Consider the following 27,096-nt stretch of genomic DNA (forward strand, 5'->3'; position numbering starts at 1 on the left):
GCTCCTCAGGTCCCCATCGATTTTGATTCGATCTCGGAGTTTTTCGGCATTTCATCTTCAACGCTTACATGGTCTTTAAAAACAGGTTAACGTATTTCACAAGCGAGTGGCCACCACAAGCGAGTGGCCACCCCACCGAAAAACGCGTCCATGAATTAACACCTTCTTCTTTAACCACCCACCATGCCACCAATCCGCTCCCAATCCTCTGCAAATTCAACAGAGCAAGAGGGTAGGATCTTATTAGCTATCCAGGCTTTTAAAAATGGAGATATTACATCTGTTGCTCTCGCTGCTCGCACTTACAAAGTCCCGCGTACAACTCTCCGCCACCGGCTTAGTGGTGTACAACACCGCGCGATTTCTCGCGCAAATTCGCATAAACTGACAGAAACTGAAGAGGAATCTCTTCAAAAATGGATTCTCTCTATAGATTCCCGGGGATCAGCTCCCCGGCCGTCTATAGTGCGAGAAATGGCGAATCTTCTCCTTAAAAAGCGCGGTACTACCCCGGTTCCTTCGGTCGGCGAAAATTGGGTGACGAACTATGTGAAAAGACGCTCTCTTCTATCCTCTCGGTTTTCGAAACGGTATAACTACGAGCGTGCGAAATGTGAGGATCCGGAGGTTATAAAGGGGTGGTTTGATCTTATTCAAAAAACTATCTTACAATTTGGGATCGACCCGGACGACGTTTATAACTTTGATAAGACCGGTTTCGCGATAGGATTAACGGCGACGGCGAGGGTGATTACGAGAAGCGAATACTACGGTCGGAGAGCACTTTTACAACCTAGAAATCGTAAATAGGTGACGGTTATTAAGTGTACGAATGCTACTAGTTGGGCCCTTCCACCGTGTGTGATTTTTAAAGGCAAAGTCTTTATTGAATCCTAGTTCGATAGCCTTCCTTCTGACTAGCGTTTCGAAGTTAGTCCTAACGGCTGGACTACTAACGAAATTGGACTTCGTTGGCTTGAAAAGCTCTTTATTCCTACCACTTCTGTACGGATGAAGGGGGTATATCGGCTTTTAATACTAGATAGCTATGGAAGCCATTTAACCCCGAAATTTGACGAAATCTGCGAAAAAAACCGTATTATACCAATCTGTATACCTCCGCATTCATCCCATCTTTTACAACCTTTGGATATAGGCTGTTTTACAGTGTTAAAACGGGCTTATGGGAGACTGGTTGAATTCCGGATACGGTGCGGATCCAATCATGTGGATAAATTGGATTTCCTCGAAGCTTACCCTGATGCACGAAAGGAAGCTTTTAAAACAGAGACTGTTAAAAACAGCTTCCAATCTGCCGGTTTAGTCCCCTTTGAACCAGATAGGGTGATTTCGAAGCTGGATATTCGGCTTACTACACCAACCCCCCCCCTAGCCGGGGTAGTGATTGGGATCCAAAAACACCTTCAAACTGTGTGCAATTGGAAAAGCAAGCTTCCTCTATCAAAGCATTGCTTCGTACCAGATCAAAAACCCCCCAAGCCCGCTGAATTCCGCTATAAATCAGGTTTTAAAAGCCTGTCAAATGACGATGCAATCCGCTGCACTTCTGGAGAGAGAAGTGAGTGATTTACGCGGTGAAAACGAGAAGAAGAAGCAAAAGCGTGCTAGATCTGGGAAGCATCTATACGCAGAGAGCGGTCTCTCAGTGCAAGAAGCATCTGCGCTGATTACACAGCCGGTGGAAGCAGCTGAACCCGGTCCCGGTCAGCATGGTGAATCAGCTTTACAACCGCGTACAAAACCCCCCGGGGGTGCGGAGTATGCAGGAAGCCAGGACATAGGAGAGAGACATGTCCAGATAGATGATATTTTTTTAAAAATTTAATTTAATGGCGTTTTGGCTGAAATAAATGGATTTGAAATTGGTATGTTGGGTTAGGGTGGCCACTCGCTTGTGAAATACGTTATATTGTTTAGTGTAGTAGTTTAATTGATATTGCTATACAAATGTACTAAATATAGCCAATAAATAGTGTACGGTGCAAATTTATACATATATATATCCTATACCTTGCTTGTCACTATACCCGAGTACACAATGCTGATCATGATATCATTCGAAGTGTGCTTAACCCTATGCTTAAAAAACAGAACGGAAATGATGGAATTGATTGAATTCCTACATATGTAGGGTTTAATTGCCTACAACATATGTTTTATATCGGTGGGTTAACCGTGTCTTGCTATTATCCACATCTGGCAGAAGTCAGTTACGTCACTGTTGGCCCCGCGGAAAGAAAAAAGAAGAACCTCCATCTTCCTCACTTAATCTCATAACGACATTGAAAAATGACATCTACTGTTCTCGTTACTGGAGCCAGTGGCTTCCTTGGCCGTGCCGTTTTCAACACTTTCCAGCACTCGGGCGTGTTGGTTGTTGGCCAGGGTTTCTCCCGTCCTGCCCCGCCTACTATCTTGAAGGCCGACCTGGAGAAGGAGGAAGATATTCGGATGCTCTTCGATGAAATCAAGTATGTATTTCTTCATTGAGGTCTCGGGCATAGATATTAACCAGCTTTGGACCGCAGGCCCCAGATTGTCATTCACTGTAAGCTAATGAGCTGGCCTTTCACCCCTCCTCATAGACTAACAGCTCATAGGCGCCGCAAACAAGTCCCCGGACCTCTGTGAGAAGGACCCGGATCAAGCCCGCAGGGTCAATGTTGAGGCCACTCGCACTCTGGCCAAAGAATGCCAAGCTCGTGGCGCCTTCCTCATCTACATCTCGACGGACTACGTCTTCCCCGGCACCGAAGGCGAGGCACCCTACGAATCCGATTCCGAGACCAAGCCACCAAACCTGTACGGGCAATTGAAGCGTGATGGTGAGGTAGCCGTACTAGAAGCAACCAAGGACTCAGGCATGGGCATTGTCCTGCGCGTGCCGGTGCTGTACGGCAGCGCCAAGGAGAACTCGGAGAGCGCGGTCAACACCCTCGTCGACGCAGTCAAGAAGGCCACAGATGAAAACGCCGGCGTGAAGATGGATGACTGGGCCATGCGGTACCCAACCAACACCGAGGACGTTGCGCGCGTGTGTCGGGACATTGTCATCAAGTACCTGCGTGAGAAGGAAAAGCGCAAGGACTTCCCTCGTATCCTGCAATTCTCCTCCGAAGACCGTATGACCAAGTATGAGATTTGCCAGAAGTTGGCCCAGGTGCTGGGTGTCGCCATCCCCGGAATGATCGCCAATAAGCAGGGCAATGACCCCAATGCGGGTGTTGTACGGCCTTATGATACACATCTTTCCACCAAGGCGCTCACTGAGCTTGGGATCGATGTGAAGACAGTGGACTTCATTGCGTGGTGGTAAGTTCTCTTCATGGGGTGTTCCTGTATACCTGTACAGCTGTAGGACTTATGCTAACAACTTGCAGGCGTCGGGAATTGGGTGCTTACCGGAAATAGGGTAGATCTAAACCCGTCATTTATTATTCACGTAAGAATGATTCAAATATAGAACCTTGGAAGGATAAAGGTCCAATTGAGAATCGGAAAGGAGATTTAAGCCCATCAAGGAGATGCAAGTCAGTAACGACCTTGGGACTATCCACCTCACGGAACTTTTTATATGCTGTGACAGCATGGGAACTTTGCCATTCAAGGCTATCTTCATGATCTCGTGAAGAATAGCACTGAGACACTTCGATCCGATCGTCCTGTGGACCCATGGAGATCATCCAATGATAGCCTCATATTCAACATTGATCTAAACAATCTACGATATAATGCAAATAATGCCAATAGTACCTGTCCATCGTCTATCGCATACTCCATCAGGTCTGTTATATATCGTATCGCGTTGAGACCGGCGCGTCGGCCGATCCGGAAATGTTAGCCCCCACGAAACCGGCACCTGGGCAAAGCTGCGCAAAGTTGCGCAAAGGTACTTTCTCTTCTCTCACACTTGATGGCTCTATGCCAAGTACTTCGGTGAGTTCAATTCATATACCCAATATACCACATACATATATGATCTATCCAAGCCACCCTATGCACCAGCCTAGGCCGGCCCAATTGGCGATCAGTGCGGGTCGCTTTTTGCCCCCCAACGAGGCGCGAATGGTCGATTGAGAACAGGCCGGTTTGATCGTGAGGGATTCTGTTTATCCCAATCCCACTGTGTTTTTCCCACATTTGTTTTAATTGTGTCTTCCATGTTGTGTGCTGTTACGAGTCTGAGTCGCAGAGTCGCAACATTGCCCGTTCGATCTCCGATCTGAATGAAACTACGGGAAATTGCTGTTTGGTGTCAAGGCGACGCTAACCTGATACTGGCAATAGAAACTGAGACAGGTTCCGGAACTCTTTGCGCCCTCCCCCGGGGGGCAAACCTCAAGTGAGAAGTCTCCATGAGTGAGAACAGTGCGACAGCGGCGCAGTCCGTGCCTCAAAAGTTCTCTCGATACCGTGGCATGCGAGGTGTGACAACAGACGAAATGGCCGCACCTGCGCCTGGGAATAGTGTCGGCGAGCAGAATCCCTCGATTGCCAGGAGCAGATCTCGATATCGTCGCAATCGGCCATTGTCAAATGGAAATATCGCACCTCCTACTCCCGCGATCCCGGGCTACGCGCGACCCCTACCAGAAAAGCAGCGGAATGAACGAGAAAATGAACGGGAAGAATTGCGCAGACGTGAGGCGCACCGACAAGGTGCGATGGAACAATTGATTGGGGATAATTCACAACACATTCGGCCTCAGGTGTCGGCCCCGCCAAAACAGATCGCGCAACCCCGATCGCAACCTGCCCTGGCGCCCCCGCGCAGTTCCCACTCGGGAAACGATGGGAATCGCAAGTCCTTCTTTCAGAAGGTCAAACTTACGAGATCCAAGGATGGAAAGAAAGCCGAGTCCCCCCCAAAATACATCGGGGTGGGCGGAACAGGAGTGGTTCCAGGAGTTGATGCTCCCGTCAGCGCCGTCAACGCCGGAGAGCGACATGCCCTTGTTAAATATGGAGACGCCACGGCGGATCTCAAAGTCACCCCGTCGACTCAAGTCCAGGATATCTTGCTAGATGCCACCAAACACTTATCTCGGGACATTGATGCAGAGAAATTTATTCTCATGGAGTCTTTCTCCCACGTTGGCCTAGAGCGTCCTCTTCGCCGCTACGAGCATGTCCGGGAAGTCATGAATTCCTGGTCTCACGATGCTGATAACCAGTTCATCGTTATTCCCCCTCCAGCGTGGAAGCCCTATCTCAGCTCGATGCTGGACATGCCCCCAGCGGGCCTCCATCTCCAGTGACTGTCCATATTTACCATTCCCAGCGTCGTCGCAAGTGGGATAAGCGATATGTCACCTTGCGCGCCGACGGACAAGTGACAATATCAAAAAAAGAGAATGCAGAGGACCAGACCAATATCTGCCATATTTCCGACTATGACATCTACTTTCCCAGCGCGCGGGCGCTAAACAAGGATATCAAGCCACCTAAGAAGCTATGCTTCGCAATTAAGAGCCAGCAGAAGTCATCCATGTTTCTGTCCACCGAAAATTTCTTGCACTTTTTCTCCACCAGCGACAAGTCTGTTGCAGATACATGGTACCGGGCAGTGCAGAAGTGGAGAAGCTGGTACCTTGTCAATAAGAAGGGAGCAGGCCAGAAATCAGAGACCGAAACACTCCCGAAGCGAGCTGGGACTCAGAAATTGACCCATCAGCCCAGAAATATGCACGGGGTCCCACTCCTGCAGAGGGAGATTCCAACTGAATCCCCGAGGCGTGAAAGCTCTGACCAACGGAGGCCGTCGACCTCCAGAGACATCTTTGCCCGGAAGAAGACCCTTCGTGAACACGTGCCCCCTCCAACTTCATATCCCCAGCTGACGCTCGATACCAACATGGAAGGGCCTTTCGCCGACAACCAGGCCTTAGTCTCAGCTGTTTCACCAGAAGATGTAGATGCTTCTACTTTTGCACCATCCGGACTCTTAGGCCGAACTTACACCCAGCGGCAAAATGCTATGCGGGAACGGGATGATCGCGATAAGAGAGCTAAGCAGGAAGCCTTTTCAGGCTGTGGCTTGATAAGCGGAGGATCCATACACAGCCACGACTCAAATCCCAACAGCCGGACCGACACAATGACCCGTGCTCCCGATCCATCCGCTTTGGATCGAACCCCGTCCCTGAAACAGAAGCCTCTGGTTGATCTCACCCCAGTCTATGCCGAGCCACCGCAGCATAGCCGCAAGGGCAAGGGTCGCGGCGTCAAAGTCCAGCCACGCATGCAGCTTATTGACGGTGTCACTGGCCCAGATCAAACCCCGGGAGGAATCGCCATCCCACCTGCGACTTCGTGGCGACGGCCAGCCGCAGAGGCCACACCCCAGCGACGAAACACCACCCGCAGCGTGCGCCATCACTCAAACAAACACGCGGCCCCGACTTCTGCTGAAGGAAGCCCGGCACTTCCTGCCTCACAGTTCACCGCGAACAGCCTGCTGGCACACTCGGCCAGCACGGCTAGTCATCGGAATCCGCGCAGCGGACATGGTGTCGCAACGGGTGACCGTAATGCCACGCGGCCATTGCTGGATATGTCGCCGGAGAATCCCTTTGCAGATGGTAGTCTGCTTCGGCAGCTATAGTTTTGTTCTGTTTTTCTTATGTTTATTGTTACGATTATCATGATTTTCATTTCGCGGATTTTGCTCTGGTATACCTAAGGTTTCTTTACATGAGCCACTGGCTCTCCACATTGCCACACTGCGACACTTCGAGGTTGAGCTCGATCTCGTCAGTGTTGATGCATTCTGCGTCTTTTGATCTGGAGATGAATTATTGATGGCCGATTGTGCTTGACAGACCATTTATCTTCGTTAGAGATACCCATTCTATGTTGATTTAGCAAAGAAGTAAAACTGAATATCTATCTCTCACATTTGCTTTGATCTTATTTCTCAAGTCGTTTCCCACTATGCGCCAGGGCTCTTCGAGTATCTTCTCATTCTCCAGTCAAGGCCTTAAGTAGGGGTCACCACACCATCCGACTTGCTGTGTGACATCTCCCCGAGAACTGTCCATCGAATTGACCCGCTCCGTCCAACGTATAAAACAATGGGACTGACCACCTTCGGACACCATTCTGACCTTTCTCAATACCACACAATTTTGCAAGATGAATCAAGGATCTACTAGCCAACCGCGCGAGCAGCATAAATCCCCAGGCAGCCTCACCTGCAACAAGGGGAGGATACGTGCCTTGATCCAGACAAGCAATGGAGAGAGACACTATTTCAGCGGCACTGTGAGCACCGATCTACGTCTCGTAGTCAACGATGCTCAAGCTACGCCTGCCCTATTGTCCAGCTCTAGGTCTCGATTATCTCTGGCATTGCCCCGGTCTCCTATACAATAATGCTTCGCTACTCATACTGAAAATACAACAGCATGAAAGAAAAAAGGGGTGGATTTGTCTGTTTGTGCACCATTGGTAACCAATCCCATAGCATGAGCAAAGTCTACGTCGACTTCCTCTGAGCACATCCCGATACCGAACTCCCTTAGCAAGACCCATCAAGCAACCAAAAAGGACACATGCTGCAATGTGAAACAATTCCTTTTACTCCAAATCAATCCAATCATGTCACCTAGCAAATAGCAAAAGACGCACAAAAGAAATACCTAGCCTTCAAACCTTTATGCAAGCTCAATAAGCACGATAAACCTTGAAGCTCTTAAACTCCCAATAAGCATCAACAAAACTGTCGGGATTGCTAGCGACAAAGCCCGAACAAGTCGCCGGACAGTGATACAAAGTATCATAATACTGTTTCTGACCAGCAAGTTCACCACAGAGATCAATATTAACAATGATACTCAGATTCTTGAAATGCGACGCAATATCACACTTCGTACTCGGGAAATCCGCCAGCGCAACGCCCCATCTACTCGGATCAGGATTCTCCGCCGTGATATCAGCAGGGACAGTTCCACTCGGGAAGAACCAAGCTCGAATACCAGCGTCACGGAGTTCAAGGGCATAGACACCCCCACCACGGTTATTCATCGCCTCACCATAACTATTCTCGTCACCGATGACGCCACAGCCCGAATTCCCCCCGTGGCACTATCGCAGTTCTTAAAGATAGGCTGACCGGTCTGTTTGCGCTTGACATCCATACTACACCCCTTGGTAGTATGGATGGAGACTTCATTCCCATGGCTTCCAACGTTCGTAGTTTCAAGGACATCGATCTCGCCATTCATCGGCCAGTTATACCCATCCGTTAACCACAAAGCAGGCCATGTCGCACAGCCGAAGGGTGTATGAATGATATAAAAGATAAAGAGACCGGAATCGTACGTATTTCTCGACTCGACGCGGACGGAGTTGCGGCCTGAGCGGGCGTTTGGGGTTGACGCGTCGACGCGCAGGATGGCCGAGGATTCGGATGCATAGGTGAGGTTTAAGTCTCTGGCGGTTGATTTGTCGACGTATACGACGAAGCCCTTTGTTGGGTCATCGTCTGTGAAATAGGTGAATTGGTCGAAGAAGGTTGGACCGGAGTATGTGTCTGCGAGGGTGTAGTTCAAGGGTATGTAGTTTGGGTAACGGTTTTGGATTATTTCGACGGGGATGAGGATTGCCGCCAGTATTATGACTATGGTTGTTGTGCTGGCGATGAGTTTCTTGCGTAGGGACCAGCCTCGCGGGTTATACCAGGGAGGAGCTTCTGTGGCTCTGTCTCCTTCTGGTTGGCTGGAAGTTGCGACTGGGGATTTGATTTCGAGAGTGTATGGTAGTTGTCGGATGTCCATGGTGACGGTTGGTATAGTTGAGATGAAGGATTCTAGTATATTGGATTTTGAGATGAGTTTTGTTCTATGTTCTATGTAGATTACACCCTTATGATGTTCAAAAGCTATCGAGTTTGTCGTCATGGACCTCACATCTACTCTGTCCTAGAATGGAAAAGCGTCGATCTTTCCGCTTGTGGATCCATGGATCACCCCGCTATAAATAGTCTAGTCTATTTCGTGCCATGCACCTAGGTACAAGGTAGGTATGAGCCCGGACTTACATTTACACAGTCTGACTCTAGCCCTCATAAAAGCGGTCAGAAAGGGAAACCTCAAGAGGAAACACGGTATGTAGAGTGCCCTACATATGTAGGTATTGATCTCTGCTTTTTCCTGTTTGGACGGGGTTACAATTTTCAATCGAACCGGGATTATCTATATGGCCAAAAGCCGAATGACGAAGTGTTGTGCCCATCAGTAGAATGCGCCAAAAGAACCATTATGTACTATGCCGGTGGGAGGATAATATTTTCATTAATTATGTGTACAACGAATTAAAATCGAACCGCCAGGGCACGTATGTAGAACGCCAAGCCTCTCTATGTATGAGCAAGAAAACCAGGCTCCGCCTTTTCTACCGATTGGATCGGAGAGTCGACGCACGACGTATGAGCGAGTCTCCGTTAGGAGCAGACTGAGGCTGCCAGTCGCGGGATTCCATACCCGAAGACAGACCAGCATCATTCCTAGTCTGAGATTGACTAGCATCGTTCCTCGCCTGAGACAAGGTACGCGATTGCGATGGCGCGAAAGAACCACCACCACTCAGGTTGGATGCGCGGCGGCGCATGCGGCGCTCTCCCTCTGCAGCCTCATGTCGGTTGAGAGCATCGGAGGGGAGAAGGACGGCGCGGTCAAGTGCATAAGGCAGGCCACGGTGGCGACCACGGACTTGCATAGCAATGATCACCAACTTGGAGATCACATTGAACTGCCCCGAGAACGAGGTGTTGGCATTTGTGTATCCAAACGACAGACCCACAGTACCGTATGCCGAGACGACCTCAAACAAAACATTAAACACCTGGAAGGCGTTGTCGTTTTGCTGCAATTTTGATCCTTCCGCTATGGTAATGATAAATAGACCCAAAAAGACGTACCATAAATCGAAACTCAGCTGGCGTCGCAAGTGAGCTCCGATATAGGTGGGGGCATTTGTTTCTTCGTCGTCATCCTCCTCTGCGGTATCGTAAATTCCCAAACTCTTCTCTTCGTAGACGTTGGTCCGACGCATAGAGATGGCGATGGGAAATACTGAGATATACATCATGATCATATAGGACACTTGGACAGCGGGGTGAAGTTCTGAAAGACTTATGATTCCAAAGCCGGCTGTTCGTGTCGCAGAGGCTTGGAAGAAGCCGTCCACAACTCGAATGGCGGGTGGCAGTGAAGTGACGGCAGAATCGTTGAGCTACAATATCATGATCAGTAAGAAATCGCGAAAAAATAAGAGATGTCCAAAACTCACATCCAGGATGACGAAGAAGATCACATCAATGCAGTTTAATGCGACTAGAATCGCAAACAGCCACCAGGTGGCATTGCGAGGGAACAGTAGAGTGAAGCATCGACGGGGATGATCCAGAAGAAACTTCAGCTCTTCCCATAGCGCAGTGCCCTGGCGGGTGAATTTCGAAAGAATCCAGATGATCAAACGAAGCATGCATGGGAAGGCGGTATTGCCAATGATAATTAAGAACGACATCATCAGCAGAGGGAAAACAGCCCTTTGGAAGGAGGTCATCGAGTCAGGTGTCAAGGTGAAACCCAAGTCGTTGAAGGCGGACGCAGAGGTAAAGATTCCCCACCACGGCCGCCCAATTCCATCAGCCCGGACAATGTCACCCCATTTGTTCGCTCTCATGATCCAACCGACTAGGCTAACCATGCCGATGAGATGAAACCCGATGTAGTAGGTGATAAGAACGACAGCCAAGGTCTTGAGCGCACGGTATTCGATACCGCCCAGCTCATCACGCTGCTCCTCGGTCAGATCAACGAAGTTGGAGTTACGAGCCACTGTCGCATTCCAACTGAGATACGGCTGAGTGGAAAGGTCACGCTCTTGTGTCATAGAACGGAACACCCCCCTGATGGTGTTCCTCGTGTTAGTAGGGGCAAGAGTAGTGGTCTCATTCCCATCTTTAGTCTCTCGGACAGTGGGGCGAGTATCCAGACGAGGGAACGTGTTACCGCGTGGGCGGGTTCGTGAAATATCTGGCTCGTTGATGGTGATGTGTGGTCCTTCAAGTGGACCAAGCTGGTCGAGCTCCTCGGGGTGTGCAACGGGGCTCTGTTCGTCTTGGTCGTCCTGGTCGTCTTGGTCGCTGGGACGCTGGGCCTGCTCACCCTCCTGGTCGGCATCTTCTTCCAACGCCTCTGGCGCACCACCACGGTCGTACTCCCGAGGACTCGGAATGCGCAGAGCTCCTTTGTCCTTCCGCTGCTTTTCCAAGAAGGCAATGTGGTGTTCGGGGCTCAAATGAGTTGGCACCTTCAAGCTCCCGAGGCCAAAACGAGGTTCACGTTCACTGCCCGTGTCTGTTCCCTCGGAGCTGGAGTCAACACTGCTCGCCCGGGGTTCTGGTGTGTTGATGCCCGAATTAACGTTCTTGCTAGATGGATCCGTCATTCGCCCGTCCCTGGCATCCCCGGAATCGTCCCGTATCACCACAATGGGTCGACCGCTGACTCCAAGCTCCGCACGATTGATATTCTCGCTGTCGCCATCATCGGTCACCGTTTCCATGCGGGATCGGGTCCGTCGCATCGCCCGAGCGTCTCGGACCACATGTTGGAAGCGCTTCTCGAACCAGTATAACCGAATAAACACCAGGGCGCTGTGGATAAAGATCGGTGTACACAGGCATGTGATCAGGTATAGGACAATTTGTTGATATAGCCGGAGGAGATTCAGATCGACGGTGTTCAGCCCGCTCTGGGTGGCGGCACCAGCGGCGAAGAAGAGGGCATCGATATAGGCAATGTTGCCACCGGCGTAAACGATGATGGAGCCCGTAATAGCCCAGGATATGATGTAGGCGTAGTGGAGGAGGATAAAATTGAGGTGTATGTCTTTTAGGACCGGGATCTTTTCCTTGTAGGATTTCACCCGGCGAAAAAAGGCCGAGAACATATTGAACGGACTGCGGCCAGACCGTTGCCGAGCGGAGACCACTGGCACTGGCCGCGGAGGGGAGGATGTCGAGATAGGATGCTCTCGAAAGGAGGGGAATTTTTCAAACCTGCAATTATTAGCTCTGACATCTCGACTTTGTTTTTTTCGTGCGGCATACATGTGGTCCCGTCGATCGCTACCGAGCGGAGAGCTTTGACTCGTGCAGGAATCGACCACGAGGAGCTGCTCTTAGCTGCGTGGCATTGAGCCACAATTGTGAGTACAGGTGATTGAGGTCATAACGGAAGGTAAGAAGAGGGGAATGGAAAGAAGGCAACTTGGTAAATCTCTCTGTCTCTAAAAAAAAAAAAAAGGAAAATCCCAATAGCTGCGATAGGAAAAATCACGCATGCGGGAATATTATATTACGGTATGGTATTGTCACCTGCCACAGAAAACGTGGTCTGCAGATCCCTTTTGTCCCGTCTCGTCGGGTTTTGTGGCGCAGTAAACTGTATTTCATTAAGGTTTGTAGGTAAATACGCTTTGGAAGTGCCAGACTGAGGTAATAATGTAATAACCTGATAAAATAAGAGAAGGAAACAATTCAATGTATCGTATACATTGTATATAATAATAAAAGATTCAGATCTTCCCTTCTCGATAAGGTCTTATGGTTTTACTCGGAAGGATTCGAAGAAGTCGGGATTCACTCCTCCGTACTCGGCATTGCCGTATGTACTACGGCTGTATATAGGCACATCCCTGCATAGTGAGTTCCAGAGTCTAGGCGCATGGACATGTGATGAAGTACTTTATCTTGGCATCTCATACATCCCAAAAAAAACTGAAACTGGTTACTCCGTACCCATCTTCGAAGGTTCAAATCTATATCGCTGCCTAATACGGAGTACTGAAGGGCCATATTCTAGATTGGCCCACTTTTCATTCCGGCTATGTCGTGGCCCGTTCCTAGCAGAATTACCCCTTATGCTGTTAGGGCTGCCAAAATACATATCACTATTTACCCCCTTCCAATTGGTTCGTGTGACCTCGTGCATTCTCCATCTTGGAAAGGACTGCTGCCCTATACTTGGCGGTGGAATGGGATTGCCTCTTCTCCAATCATTTGTCGGCGTGTCCCACGCCTTCGTATTAGCATTCTTACCGGAGCCTGCCGACGAGAGATTCAAGAGATCTAAGAGATTCAAGGAATGATCCCTTGAAATGGGAGAAACTAGACGGCACGGGCGGCCCGACATTCCTTACCCGAAGGGATGATCCTTTCTAGATACTGAAGCATACCCCGATCATCTTTAGGCCATTCCTCCTAGGTACCCACCCCATAGTGAAAGGTAACGCAGTTGACTGCCAAGATCGCAGTGGAACGTTCTCTTTCGCAAAGATCGAAACTTCTAATCTCCTACAGCCTTCTTGCCCGGCTATTCTCGAATTCCACGAAGATCCATGGATATAAGCGAAAGCCTTGACAAACCAGCAGCGCAGATAAGCAGTATGCAAGATCTAGTCGGGTTTTAAACTGAACTTCGACGTTGGTTTACCTCGGGATGCAGTTGTTTGACTCATCCCAGCTTCCAAGGTTGGGCACTCTAGGGCTATGACAAACTTATTTCGTTCTTCGAATTTTGATTTGCGAAAGGTATTTACTTCCTAAGATGCCTAGCAAGTACGGTGTCTTCGGCTACACCCAGTTATGTACGACAGAAACGCCACACTATATATATTCTGTACTCACCGATATTGCCCCACTTTCCAGAGTTTATTTCCCATACAGGTACCTACCTAGGTACCTAGGTAGGTATCCATGGATGTAGGAGATTTCGTTTTATATAAAAAGATGTAAAAAGATCTTTCAAAAAGACACATCACAATGTTATCCTACATATAGTCTCCCTGGTATCATTTTGAGCCATTTATGATCAGATTTCTAAAGTCTTGGGTCGTCAGGAGCAGAGGCATACGCGACCGACGACTCTTGTAGAATCCACTTAGCAATGACTATCATAGGCTACAGCTGCAGTGCTTCATATTAACAAATCCCAGGGAGGAGTTGAGGAGAGCTTGACTAATTCCATTTGTCGCCAAGAGATCCTCCCGGAAGGAATGCATGTACATCACCATTCTCTTTATGATATAGTCGCAGATACAAGCAAATAGAAGGACATTCCACTCTTGCTCTAAGTTCAATCCACCATATACTGCGACTTGCTTTCCGGTACCATAGATAGAGCAACAATAGCGCTACAGGGTCCTTCTTCCGGAGCAAATTTTCAAAAGGGCCATGGATACTCCGCATAAAGAGTTGAGTCGGGCCTGTTGTGACCTCGTTATCCGGGAGGTCCAGGATCTGGGATACCGCGTGGGCGGCGTGGAAATACGTATTAGTTTCTGCAGTAGATGAGTCTTCGAGGTTACACACGGAAGCTAATGCCCTTGGTATACCATCCATGCCCCCCTCTGGCAATGGTGAATGCATTTGGGCAAAGGTCGCTGCCATGACACGGAAAAGGCTGTCCGGTCGCAGCGGGTTAACAATGTGCCACAATGACATTTTACCCTTGCTCATGCGCAACCAGTTCAAGTCGGAGGAGTCGGAGGATTTCAGAGGCCACGCTTGTTCCGGTGTGTATGCATCGGGGGACGAGAAGATCAATATAACGAGAGCAGCCGCAGTACCCCAGATAGGATCTTTATCTTTGTTTTCAATCGGTCCCCTTAGCCGCTTGTTCAAGAGGACTGTGCTTTGAGACCAGTGATAACACTCTTCTACAGTGCGACGGCAGCCTACGGAGCCATTCAGATGGCGGTCATATGTAAACGCCACAGCTAGAGAGGCGTGCATTAAGAAAGGGTACTGTAAACCATATGTTAGCTGAGCTCAGGCTGATGATGAATATTCCGGCTTTCGTTGTATCTAATGGGACAGGACTGATATAATAAAACTCACGGTGAAGGCAAGTTCCAGGAGCCTGCGATTAACTTGCATCATGTTAGGGTCGTCTGGAGTAATGAGACTTCGTCCAAGATACCGGGTTATAAAATCTTGACATTTTGCGTTCAATTGATAGGATGCTGATGCGTCAGATGTCCAAACAGCATTTGGGAGAGGCTGAAGCCGCGCTTTTCCTCGAGCCACCAATGGTCGCACTGTATCAGTGGCGAGGGGATGGAGGTCGGGGATGTTCGACATGAAGTTGCATAATACCCCGAATGAACTACATCTCTTGCATTGTGGCTTGCCTTCGTCGCACTAGTAGGCCGATGAAGTTCGGTCAGCCAAGGACCAGTATTGAAAGCCTAGGAGCACCCACCTTGAGTTTTCGAAGCTTGCAATTCCGGCAACCAAATCTCGACCTCCGCAGAGTCCTACTCTCCTGCACCTCTCTTGTACAAGTCGAAGTCATGCCTTGCGTAGCTTGAGTGTGAGGGATTTCCCGAGTTGGATGGTAATTCAATGCTGGAGGGGTCCTGATTCCTCTGACAGACACTAAAATAGGCCCCAATAAGCTAAACCTCTTTCGGATATTCCACCTTCCACGCTAGCCGTTGCTCGGATGTAGACCTTTCTGATTGGCTGCAAGTTCCGCCGTAAAACTGTCAATCTATAATCAACACAAGATCGCCTTGGACGGACACGTCACTGCAAGAACGATTAATTTTGAAATGATAGCTTAGTGTATAAAAAGAAGCGTATTCCTTGATATCATCCTGCGAAGAAAACTTGAATACAAGACTGTCTCATAAATTCTACACGAAAGCCTGCACTTACCCAGCCAGTCCGGAATGGCTACCCATCTCGCCGCCGTCTCCCTCGCAAAAGGTGAGCCCTTCGAGCTTCGAACCCGTCCCACACCAAAGCCAGGCGCAGATGAGCTCCTCATCCAGGTCAAATCCGTAGCTCTCAATCCAGCAGACTGCTACATGCGTGATCAAGGCCTCTTCATACCCACCTACCCCACGGTCACTGGCTTCGACATCTCGGGGCTAGTCCTCGAGGTTGGCGACAACGTCCCCGTCGGTGCTGACGATGAAAGCCCGGGGCCCTTTTTCCGACCAGGGATCACCCGCGTCGCCGCGTACGCCGCCTCCGTGTGGAAGTCCTGCGACCCTGACTACGGCGCCTTTCAGGAGCGCTGCCTCGTCCCCTGGCAGCACGCCATGCCTCTTCCGGATGAGGGCATTTCCTGGAACCAAGCGGCAACTTTGCCCGTTGCCGTTGAAGTAGCCCTTAACGCGTGGGATGTTATGGCGATTCCTCGGGTGGGAGAAGCCACTGCTTCTTCTTCGGTTTCTGCTGCCCCAGTCGGCACCGATACCACTGGAGGGAATCAGAGAAATAACAAACAAAAGAAAGACATCCTGTTAATCTGGGGCGCTTCGTCTAGCGTGGGCACGATGGGCGTGCAAAGCGCCCGGCTGCTGCGTGAAGATCCCAACTCTTCTTTCGCCGCTGTTTACGCCACGGCCGGTGCGGCGAATCAGAAGTATGTAGCCTCCCTAGGCGCGGATCGTATCTTCGATTACAACGAGCCGCAGGTTGTGGATGCAATTGTTTCGGCGGCCAGAGAGGATGGCCTAGTGATTCGGCACTGTTTTCTTGCCACAGGACAGCTGGCGCCGTGCCAGGCCGTGCTCAAGGCTTTCTTAAGGGATGACGAAGGAGAAAACCTGCAGGCGAAGATCGGGTCGGCGCCAGTTATTCCTCCGGATGCGGACGGGGTGAACGGGATGGAAACCATCTTTGTGCTGCCGTCGGCGGACGAAGGGGAGAGGTTGGCTCAGTTCCAACATTGGGTGGGGACGTGGCCGAGGGAGAAGCTGGCGAATGGGACCATCAGGCCGAGTCCGGAGCCCAGGGTTGTGGGAAAGGGTTTGGGGGCTATTAATGCTGGGTTGGATGAACTACTCCGTGGGGTGAGTTGCACTAAGTTGGTTGTTGAGGTTGCAGAGTGAGAGTTGAGAGGTTGGCACCAGGTGCTTGATGTACATGATTGGTTAGAATCGCATAAAGTCCCCAATACCGTCATTACTCAAACAAATTCCATTATGGGACTTCGTGGAGGACAGAGGCCACCTAATCGGCTGAATATTCCTATACTGGATATGTTGACTGTTTGGAGAGACGATGTGATCGGCGTGGGGTTGGTTGTTGAGGTCATTGACCCCAATTTCTCCAACTTCATGTTGGGGTAACCAGTGGATATGTTCATAGTCATTAATTCTTAGTGCTTCTTTCTCCTCGTTATAATCAGCTTGTCGTAAATGTTAGTCTGACATATCATGGCATCTACGTGTCGCATTGCCGTTATTCAATGGCAAATCAAGGTGGGTACATTTAATCCGGTCGTAGACTCGTGTCGGACCATTGAAGACGTGCAGTTTCATTGTAATGAGATTTGCTTACATTAGCCCAGGAGCTTGACATTGAGTACAACCATAAGACAGCATGCGACTACATCAGTGAGGCCGCTACCCAAGGCGCTGAGCTAGCCGTTCTTCCAGAGTGAGAAACGTGTTATTAGACCACCTGTCCAACGACACTCGATAGTCCCCAAAACAAAGGAACACTTGCTGATTCAAGACAACCAGGTACCATCTCAGTGGCATGATCCCTACAGACCCCCGTTGGGCAGTGCAAGCTGGCGAATCCGCCCGGTACCTAGAAAAGTACCGAAGCCTGGCAAAGGAACTGCAAATCTGCATCGTACCGGGTACAATTATCGAGAAACACACAGGATCCGACCAATCAACCCTGTTTTACAATACAGCCTACTTTATCTCAAACGATGGCACTGTGCTTGGTTCCTATCGCAAAAAGAACATCTGGCACCCGGAACGACCCCACCTCACCTCCTCAGGCCCAGAGCCCCATGTGGCAATCGACACCCCGATCGGTCGCGTGGGGATGCTGATATGCTGGGATCTGGCATTCCCCGAGGCATTCCGGGAACTGATCGTCGACGGGGCGCAGATTGTGATTGTTCCTACATACTGTATGTTGAATTCCTTCTGGTCTGTACTTGTACGTGGTACCTGATCTAACTGAAACTTGTTCCAGGGACCCCCCATGATGCCTCCCCCGAAGCCCGCGCATATAACCCAGATTGCGAAGGTCTGTTCCTCGAGTCGACCATTACATCCCGCTGCTTTGAGAATACCTGTGGTATTGTTTTCGTCAACGCTGCCGGACCGTCGGAGGATTTCTTGGGCCTGTCGCAGATTACACTCCCTATTGTGGGACAGATTGCTAAGATGGGGACTGAGGATGGATTCATGATAGCTGATTTGGATATGGGGATCATTCAGGCTGCGGAAAGGAATTACAAGGTGCGACAGGACCTGAAGAAGGACAATTGGCACTATGTTTATCGGCATACTGGGAGAAAGTTGGCATAGGTAAATTTCACTGATTATTTCATTTTGTACGACCATGATAACCATGTGGTTTCGAGCCAGCCTGGTTTCCTTGATGAAATTTTCGTTTTGCAAATTCGACACATGCCTTGTGTCTGCCATCCGCGCCTTATCGGCTAAAAAATAAAGCCCATAGAGATAGTATCACCAATTATTATGCTAGAATCCACTACATCAGTACCTTGCATTGTCAACACCAATCTTGGATACCAGGTATGATGCTTGTGAGACGTCGGGAGGCTAGCCGCATGGCAGGCGGATACGCCATTCCGAACACAGTCTAGCGTCGAAAGCTCATCTCCAACTGCACAGCAGCTTTATAGATCCAGAATAAATCAACTTTGCAGATAGTATGTCCTTTTTCCGAGGAACACGTAGGTTTATCTTGACTTGATTACCTTATATTTCGCCCGTAGACAAGGTAGTGCCCCCTAGGCATTCATTGGTAGCGTCTGCACTTTGGGGATCCCACAAGTCTCGATAGTTTATGTGGATGATAGATATTATGGGGGATTGAGCCCTCGGAGATGCGAGAAGCATTAATCTGGGGCATTGGATCTCTGTATATAGCTATATCCAAGAGCTGCAATAACCGATGAAGGTGACAGCTTCAATTCTGGCCCAGTCGGCTCTTTTTTATCTCGAACGCTAGTTGCAAGCTACAGCTCTTCATACCGTCTACAAGAATGTTCACTAGGTGACAGCGTCGCATGTAACTGCCCAAGGGAATTAAGGTGGCTGGGGATCTGTCTCGCTTCATGTGACAATGAACAATAGGGTGAGTCTCATTGTCTCCCATCGTCCCTTCCCAAATAGGCAGGCATGCACCTTCCTCACAGTAAATCTCCAACCTATATAAACCCCCTCGTCCCCCCAGCTCGTCTTTTTTTTTTTTTCCTCCTTCATCTCCCCATCTCTCTCATCCTCCATTTTATCAACCTCCCATCTTCTATCTGGGGTTTCATCACTCCCAGGTACATTTCATCATCAACTTGGGTCTCATCAATACCTTGTCCATTGCATCACATCTTCTATCGTATATTGCATCAAGATTCATTGGAAATGGAGCTTGTCACCATGTCTCACTACCAGCAACGCGTCGTTGCGACGTGTCACGTCTGTCACGTCAACACCCACAAGCACGTGGCCCACCATGTCAACTCTGGTAAGTCTCACCTGTCACCACCTACCACCTGTCACATGTCACCACCCTTCAGTCACTAACATCCACTTGTCTCATAGACCTCACACCACATGGGTTTTACCACTCTGGCTTTTCATCTTGCCTCTCTATTGCATATTGTGAGTATCTTGTCTCCTCTTCATCCTTCTCATCTACCACCTCTTCAACATGCTGTCACCCCCTTGGCCTTTCATCAACCTTCACTATCACCTTTCCTTAACATCATCCTTCAACTTGTCTCACTTTGGCATTGGATCAGCATTGTTCCAGTTTTACACCACCTATATCATACCCCCAACCCATGATGGTATGGAGCTGACTGCATCAGACATGTGGAAATGTCACCCATCTGTTCCATTTTTGGACAGAATTCCTACTCATACCTTGTCCAATGCACAATGATTGGGTCGAACCACTTGTTCCATGTTCTGTGAGTTTTTACTTCCTCCCCTCTTTACTTGGTACTAACAGTAACAGATGTTGAACAACAAACAGCATCCTGCTGCTTTCCTCTTTACATCAATGATCTCTCATTTGGATATTCCTGCTTCCAACCTCCCACTATGAGCAGCATCCAAGATTGCAGTTTGCAGTGATCCAGGTAAGAACTCTAGCATCAGAACCCTCCTACCTCTCTGTTCCTTCTGCTCTGCGATGACGAGTGGAAGATCTTACCAACCGAGCCCGTGGCTGACGCACGTCCACCTTGGTGTCTTCTGTTGCAGGACCTCAATTTCCCATCATTTCCAATCTGCCTGCTTTGCATCGTGTGTGCCTACCACCAACTCGAGTTTCTGTTTGCAGCTGCCACAGTCCACATTTTATCCACACATCTGCAGTTCTTAACAGCCACACCATGTCGACCTTGGACGGACTTCCAAGGGTGCGACATTGCGAGGACACCTCCCATGGATGTGGCATACAACAATTGTATGTCCTTCCCCCAATTTCGTGATATGCTGCTAAAAGAAATCCTATTATCACAGTCATCCACGTCACCTTCCAAATTTCGTTGGAGCATCAATCCAGGGAATCATCCCGTCAATCAATCCAGTCAATCAATGCATTCAATCGTCCCGTCAATAAATCCCGTCAACCCATCCAGTCAATTCGATCTCTATACCAGGTGAGAACTCTAGCGTTATCAACCTCAACGGTTCTTTTGGCTCGCATCAACGAGTGGAAGACCTCACCGGTCCAGTGGCTGACGCAGGGAAACTGTTTCTCCTCTGCCTTTAGGGATCCATATCCACCCACCAATTCAACCATCTATCCAGTATACCCATCCAATCAATCATCCCGTCAATCAACCCATTCAATCATCCCGTCAATCAATCCAGTGAATCATCAAGTCAACCATCAAGTCAACCATCAAGTCAACCATCCATTCAGCCATCAACCATCCATCCAGCCAGCCGTCCAGTCAATCATCCCGTCAATCAATCCATTCAATCATCAAGCCAACCATCAAGCCAACCATCCAACCATCCATCAGCCATCCACCAGCCAGCCGTCCAGTCAATCATCCCGTCAATCAATCCATTCAATCATCAAGTCAACCATCAAGTCAACCATCAAGTCAACCATCAAGTCAACCATCCATCCAGCCATCAGCCATCCACCAGGCAGCCGTCCAGTCAACCCATCCAGTCAATCCATCCACTCAATCAATCTCTGTACCAGGTGAGAACTCTAGCGTTACCAACCCCAACGGTTCTTTTGGCTCGCAATGAGTGGAAGACCTCACCAGTCAAGTGGCTAACGCAGGGAACCCTTTTCTCCTCTGCCTTTAGGGATCCGTCCACTCGATCATCCAGTCAACCCTCAAGTCTACCACACACCTCGACGCATCCACCTCCATCAGGAGATAGTCAATCAAGCTACTTCAACAAACCACTCCCAGTCTGATCGTGGCGGGCTGCGGCTTCAGGACAATCGACAGACTGGTCGAGTCAATCAATCCAATTCGATCAACCTCGATCAACCACTTTAACAAACCACTTCCAGTCTGACCGTGGCGGGCTTCGGCCTCAGGACAATCGGCAGGCTGGTTAGTCAACCCACTTCGATCAACCCCCGCGACCAACCCACTTCACTCAACCACTTCCAGTCTGACCGTGGCGGGCTTCGGCCTCAGGACAATCGGCAGGCTGGTTAGTCAACCCACTTCGATCAGTTCACTTCATTCAACTATTTCCAGTCTGACCGTGGCGGGCTTCGGCTTCAGGACAATCGGCAGGCTGGTCAATCAACCCACCTCAATCAACACCTCAATCAAGACGTCGATCAACCCCCGCGACCAACCCACTTCAATCAACCACTTCCAGTCTGACCGTGGCGGGCTTCGGCCTCAGGACAATCGGCAGACTGGTCGATCTATCCACCTCCATCCCCCACCTCGATCAACACCCAGTCTGACCGTGGCGGGCTCCGGCTTCAGGACAATCGGCAGACTGGTCAATCCATCTACCTCCATCCCCCACCTCGATCACCACCTCGATCAACCACTTCCAGTCTGACCGTGGCGGGCTTCGGCTTCAGGACAATCGGCAGACTAGTGTAGTGAACCATCCACCTCGATCACCACCCATATCAACCATCAAGATCAACCACGATCAACGTTGCACTTCCAGTCTGACCGTGGCGGGCTCCGGCTTCAGGACAATCGGCAGACTAGTCAGTCAATACACTTCAATTAGTACACTTCCACTAACTATCCATTTCAATCAGTCCAATTCAAGAAACCACTCCAATACACCACCTCGACGAACCACATCAACCACATCAATCACGCACTTCCAGTCTGGCCGTGGCGGGCTTCGGCTTCAGGACAATCGGCAGACTGGGTAGTCAATACACTTCAATTAGTACACTTCCACTAACTATCCATTTCAATCAGTCCAATTCAAGAAACCACTCCAATACACCACCTCGACGAACCACATCAACCACATCAATCACGCACTTCCAGTCTGGCCGTGGCGGGCTTCGGCTTCAGGACAATCGGCAGACTGGGTAGTCAATACACTTCAATTAGTACACTTCCACTAACTATCCATTTCAATCAGTCCAATTCAAGAAACCACTCCAATACACCACCTCGACGAACCACATCAACCACATCAATCACGCACTTCCAGTCTGGCCGTGGCGGGCTTCGGCTTCAGGACAATCGGCAGACTGGGTAGTCAATACACCTCGCTCAACTACCTCGATTAACCACTATGATCAACCCACCTCAATCAACCTCAATCAACCAATCCTAGTCTGACCGTGGCGGGCCTTCCGGCTTCAGGACAATCGGCAGACTAGTTTAGTGAACTATCCACCTCCATCACCACCTTGATCAACCACCCAGATCAACCACTTCCAGTCTGACCGTGGCGGGCTTCGGCTTCAGGACAATCGGCAGGCTGGTCTAGTGAACTATCCACCTCGATTAACCACTACGATCAACTATCCATTGCAATAAGCCCGCTTCAACCAAACACTTCATTAAACCACCTCGATCAACCACTTCCAACATCTCCGGCTCCAGGCCACCTATGCCTCGCCCTGGTTGACACTATACTTCACAACTGTCGCGTCTCACAGCCACATCTGGCTTGGAAGGATGGATATGGAGAATATGGGAGAAGAGTGGGCATGGGCATGTACGAGGGAACTTTGTATTGATATTTTTCGGAGGATTCGGCTTTGTTTGCATTAGTTATCCCGTGCTTTTACCTTGCCCCGACTCTACTGAGTCTTCAAATCTCAGCATGAACACTGTTTCCATGGACACCATCAACGTCCATGTCACTGTCGACCTTCGCCTAGAGGATTGATTCGACTTGGTTTTGTATTTACTGGAATTTGCTTCCAGTTTTATGTATTTAGAGCACTTCTGCTGCATCAACATGCAGAAGTGGAAAAATGAAGACCATCATCTTCTTCATAATCACGTTCCTGTCTCCCATAATATATAGTAAAGTAGTGTTTAGTTTGTTCAGAAGTTTTGGATATTCCAATCATTTAATTTTACATTGTGAAGAGGAAGCTGACACTTGTCTATTCTTGTTGCTGCTTAACTCACAAGTGTGAACATTATCATCTCCCACCATACGGTCTATATCGGAAACCACTGTACACATTGGAAAATCAAAATCTGAATTCTAAGTTAAGTCATAAAGCAGAGACAGAAGCATTAATTGATACAATCATCCAGGCGTCCATGGTAGGAAGTCCGCGAACACAGACAACAGACCAAGCAATGAGAAAGGAAAACGGTATAGAGCTCTCAAATTGGGAAAAAAAGACGAAAAGAAAACACACAGCAGGACGAAGCAAAGAACTCCCCCTCTTATCGAAACCAAAGACGATGATCACCGAGGACGCAGATCCGATATCTAAACCCGAATCCGAACCACCCAGATCAACATCTAAATAAGGACCAACTGAACAAGTCGCTAACCAAGGGATGGTAGGAACAGCGAAGCAAGTACGGAGTATAGCCAAGATATTCGGAGCGTGTTGTAAAAATCACAAAGAGATGCGAGGAGCCCAACTCCGCCAACTCAGCGGTCAATGGGATGACTTTTTCCTCTGGATAAATCGTCCGGTGACCAAGTCCACCATTTCATCACTGGACTTGGCTGACGATTTCGCTGGCGCGACCCAGGCTCTCGACCATCTGTTGGCATTCCTTCCGTCGGCGGGTCGTGTAATCGCTCTCCTTAAGGAGTTCGTCGAGTTCGTTGGTACGGTACATGTTCTCCAAGAGTTCGCGTTGCATCTCATCCTTGGTGAATCTAGCGAAAACTTGTTAGTATAGAAGAATATGGGGTTAGACGTTTGGAAGCATGGAACATACTGGACCAGAGTGTACATGACCGCCTTTGGGACCATGTCGATCATTGTGCGCTTGACAATGTTAAAGTAGGAGGTAATCAGGAGTTCTGCATGGGCGTTAATGGAGTGCCACAAGGACTTTGTATTGGCTGGTTCACTTACTGATAACCTCAACCTCGGTGGCTTCGCGCTCAGACAAGCTAGCTGAAGCCTTGAGAGTTGGGGGAGGAGCCTCCATGAGGGCCATCTTCTTCTTGTTCTTGGAAGCCCAGAAGCTACCGAAGAACCCACTGTTGTTGGTTGCCTCACCAGTGGTGTCGAGTGAGGGGCTCTGGGCACGGGCTGGTCCGAGAGGCTTGCCAGTCTTGGGGTCGACCTGTGTAGGTTTGGCGGCTGCCTGACGCTCGTTGACGAGCGCCATGGCGCGGTGTCCGTTCAGGAAATCGGGGTGACCGGTGTTCACGTAGGTGGATTCCATGTTGATCAAGTCCTTGACCAGCTTGTTGGTGGGCTCAAGGCACTTCTTGAAGAAGGAAATGACGACAGCGTGGAACTTCTCCTTCAGCATGGGGTAGCGGCGGAACAGCTGCTTGGTCAGAAGCTGGCTCAGGATGCGCACCAACTCGTCGTAAACCAGCGAGATACATTTCAAGCTGGGTTCTTCCAGTCGCTTGATCTGTTGCTTGACGATCAATTCAAAGGCGGTGGTACCAACAAATAGTGCAGGTGAGGAACCGGACGAGTTGTAAAGGATGGTTCGAATGTCAATGTCCTTCACGATATCGAAGGGATCGACAGCCTTGACACCGTTCGAGTAGAGTTCGTGGAATACAAAGGAAATACGAGCACCTCCGGACAACTCGATGCTAGATAACTCCTGGTTATTTCCCTCCAAGACTGTACGGTATTCGTTGCTGAATTCAGTGATGATGTTCAGGATAATGTTGGCACTGTTGCCGAGCATAGAATCACCCAGTTGCGCTAGCTCTGCGGTGTACTTCTGGAGGGAGGCGGAAATGCGGGCCTTGATATCGGGAAGGGTTTGCTTGATGTGCATCATAAGGATCTAAAAGAGGAAGCCCGTTAGTCCAAAGGACTCCAAGACGATAGGGAGTCAACTCGTACCAAGTTCAGTTTCCGTGCCAGATACGGCGTACCGCAGTAGGAAGCCTTATTCCGGTATGCCTTGTGGTTCTCGAAGAAGTTCTTCTCGTTCTCCAAGGCATAAGCAATGAGTTTCCTGTTCTCAATATCACGCTGGCCACGGTTGACCACCGGTACATAACCCAGGCGCAGGGGGATAATTCGTCCAGCGAGAATATCCACCACATCGGTTCCCTCGTCCATCAGATCGACCTTACTCAACACACCAATGGTGCGTTGACCCTCGGGGTCCACCTCACGGGCCAGCTTCAAACCATCGGAGTTGGCAAGATCCTGGTTGGCCGAAGTGACTGCTAGGATAATTGCGTTGGGCTTGCTGATATACTTGAGGACCATATCACGGATCTGCCTCTCAATATCCTTCGGTTGGTCTCCGACAGGTACCTTGGTCAAACCAGGTAGATCGACGAGGGTCAAGGTCAGGACGTTAGGGGAGTAGATGCGCAGGTTGATCGGGGAGGGCGAGATGCCGGCATTCTTGCCGACCTTGGTTTCCGTTTCTCGTACGATCTCATCGCGAATCTTGTTGAAATCGAAGAACTTCTCCCCGGGGAGGTGGAGGAATTCACCATACTCGTTCACGTTGGACTCGCTGTCCGTTGTCTCCAGCTTGGTCTCACCGTTCGTGGCGGGGGTTTTGTTGATAAGTTGCAGGATAAGAGGTCTCCGAGTGACGATTCCAGAGCCACGGGGCAAGCTGCAAGGAAAAAACTTGGTTAGCAATTATTGTTGACATCGTGTCGCATGCCCCGCCACAATGGTGTGGATGGGGGGCCGCGCAAGCTTCCAAAAGAACGACCAACGTACAAATCTCGGCCGACGATATTCTCTAGCACCGAACTCTTTCCACTGGACTGCGATCCAACAACGGCGATTTGGGGCAGATCGATCGGATTTTGTACCTGAAGCGAGCGGCGGTGTCAGCACACATGGTAGCCCTGGAGTCACAATTGACCTGTGTCTTCTGGAGTAGATATACTTACACCGACTGTGGAGAAGACATCTTGAAGCTTGTTGACCAGCGAAATCAAGCTGGGATCGTTGACATTTATGCTGCACGGAGATTAGCCAGACCGCATCGGAAAGGGACAGGGGGTTTGCGCACGAGTAGCCGGTCGTGGGGCTTGCCATGGCTGGCGATTTGGGATATTTAACTGTTTCTAGGATAAAAAAAAAATTGAAAAGCAAGAAAAACGAGGCAACAGAGAAAGTTGAACAAAGTAGAACCCGGGGAGGTGCACGATGCGAGTGGAGGGATTGTTTGGGTTGACCTCGAAGGCGGTGATGTAGTGGCGTCCAGAGCAGTCTCTCGGTCTCTGCCTATATGTAGGCTGCACTCAAACGGATTGATGAATCCACGATATACTATGATAGGTTTAGGTTGAATATTTTGAAGAAATAGTCTATTTCTACAAGTCAAATAACCTATTAGCTCTGATCTCGGGTCATGTGCGCAAGTCTTGTGCTGCCTGACGCGTACGGGCCACATGTACATCTAGAAGTCATACGTGAAGGACACCGAA

The 27,096-nt window shown here is 49.5% G+C and overlaps 7 protein-coding genes across 7 annotated transcripts; 4 read left to right on the forward strand and 3 right to left on the reverse strand.

Moving 5' to 3' along the window:
* Positions 1-2,310: 2,310 nt before the first annotated feature.
* On the forward strand, positions 2,311-3,432 carry N7489_001695 (dTDP-4-dehydrorhamnose reductase family protein; the record flags this gene model as incomplete). Its single annotated transcript, XM_056707450.1, has 4 exons — positions 2,311-2,492; positions 2,550-2,569; positions 2,622-3,333; positions 3,402-3,432. 4 exons carry the CDS (start codon positions 2,311-2,313, stop codon positions 3,430-3,432), a joined length of 945 nt encoding a protein of 314 aa, XP_056571752.1.
* Positions 3,433-4,376: 944 nt separating this feature from the next.
* On the forward strand, positions 4,377-6,625 carry N7489_001696 (uncharacterized protein; the record flags this gene model as incomplete). Its single annotated transcript, XM_056707451.1, has 2 exons — positions 4,377-5,194; positions 5,218-6,625. 2 exons carry the CDS (start codon positions 4,377-4,379, stop codon positions 6,623-6,625), a joined length of 2,226 nt encoding a protein of 741 aa, XP_056571753.1.
* A 1,061-nt stretch (positions 6,626-7,686) lies between these two features.
* N7489_001697 (glycoside hydrolase family 16 protein) lies at positions 7,687-8,798 on the reverse strand (the record flags this gene model as incomplete). The annotated part of the gene is made up of 2 exons (XM_056707452.1): positions 7,687-8,106; positions 8,154-8,798. 2 exons carry the CDS (start codon positions 8,796-8,798, stop codon positions 7,687-7,689), a joined length of 1,065 nt encoding a protein of 354 aa, XP_056571754.1.
* Positions 8,799-9,414: 616 nt separating this feature from the next.
* On the reverse strand, positions 9,415-15,386 carry N7489_001698 (uncharacterized protein; the record flags this gene model as incomplete). Its single annotated transcript, XM_056707453.1, has 5 exons — positions 9,415-10,254; positions 10,312-12,088; positions 14,202-14,836; positions 14,930-15,232; positions 15,294-15,386. The coding sequence occupies 5 exons, from the start codon at positions 15,384-15,386 to the stop codon at positions 9,415-9,417; spliced, it is 3,648 nt and encodes a 1,215-aa protein (XP_056571755.1).
* A 379-nt stretch (positions 15,387-15,765) lies between these two features.
* Positions 15,766-16,935, forward strand: N7489_001699 (zinc-binding alcohol dehydrogenase family protein; the record flags this gene model as incomplete). Its single annotated transcript, XM_056707454.1, has 1 exon — positions 15,766-16,935. The coding sequence occupies one exon, from the start codon at positions 15,766-15,768 to the stop codon at positions 16,933-16,935; it is 1,170 nt and encodes a 389-aa protein (XP_056571756.1).
* Positions 16,936-17,587: 652 nt separating this feature from the next.
* Positions 17,588-18,378, forward strand: N7489_001700 (carbon-nitrogen hydrolase family protein; the record flags this gene model as incomplete). Its single annotated transcript, XM_056707455.1, has 2 exons — positions 17,588-17,975; positions 18,041-18,378. The coding sequence occupies 2 exons, from the start codon at positions 17,588-17,590 to the stop codon at positions 18,376-18,378; spliced, it is 726 nt and encodes a 241-aa protein (XP_056571757.1).
* Positions 18,379-24,200: 5,822 nt separating this feature from the next.
* Positions 24,201-26,704, reverse strand: N7489_001701 (dynamin-like GTPase vpsA; the record flags this gene model as incomplete). The annotated part of the gene is made up of 7 exons (XM_056707456.1): positions 24,201-24,369; positions 24,432-24,516; positions 24,572-25,475; positions 25,535-26,270; positions 26,381-26,475; positions 26,557-26,626; positions 26,679-26,704. The coding sequence occupies 7 exons, from the start codon at positions 26,702-26,704 to the stop codon at positions 24,201-24,203; spliced, it is 2,085 nt and encodes a 694-aa protein (XP_056571758.1).
* Between the last annotated feature and the right edge of the window lie 392 nt (positions 26,705-27,096).

The sequence above is a fragment of the Penicillium chrysogenum genome (assembly GCF_028827035.1).
Source record: "Penicillium chrysogenum strain IBT 35668 chromosome Unknown utg000001l_segment0_segment0, whole genome shotgun sequence".
Lineage (NCBI taxonomy): Eukaryota > Fungi > Ascomycota > Eurotiomycetes > Eurotiales > Aspergillaceae > Penicillium > Penicillium chrysogenum.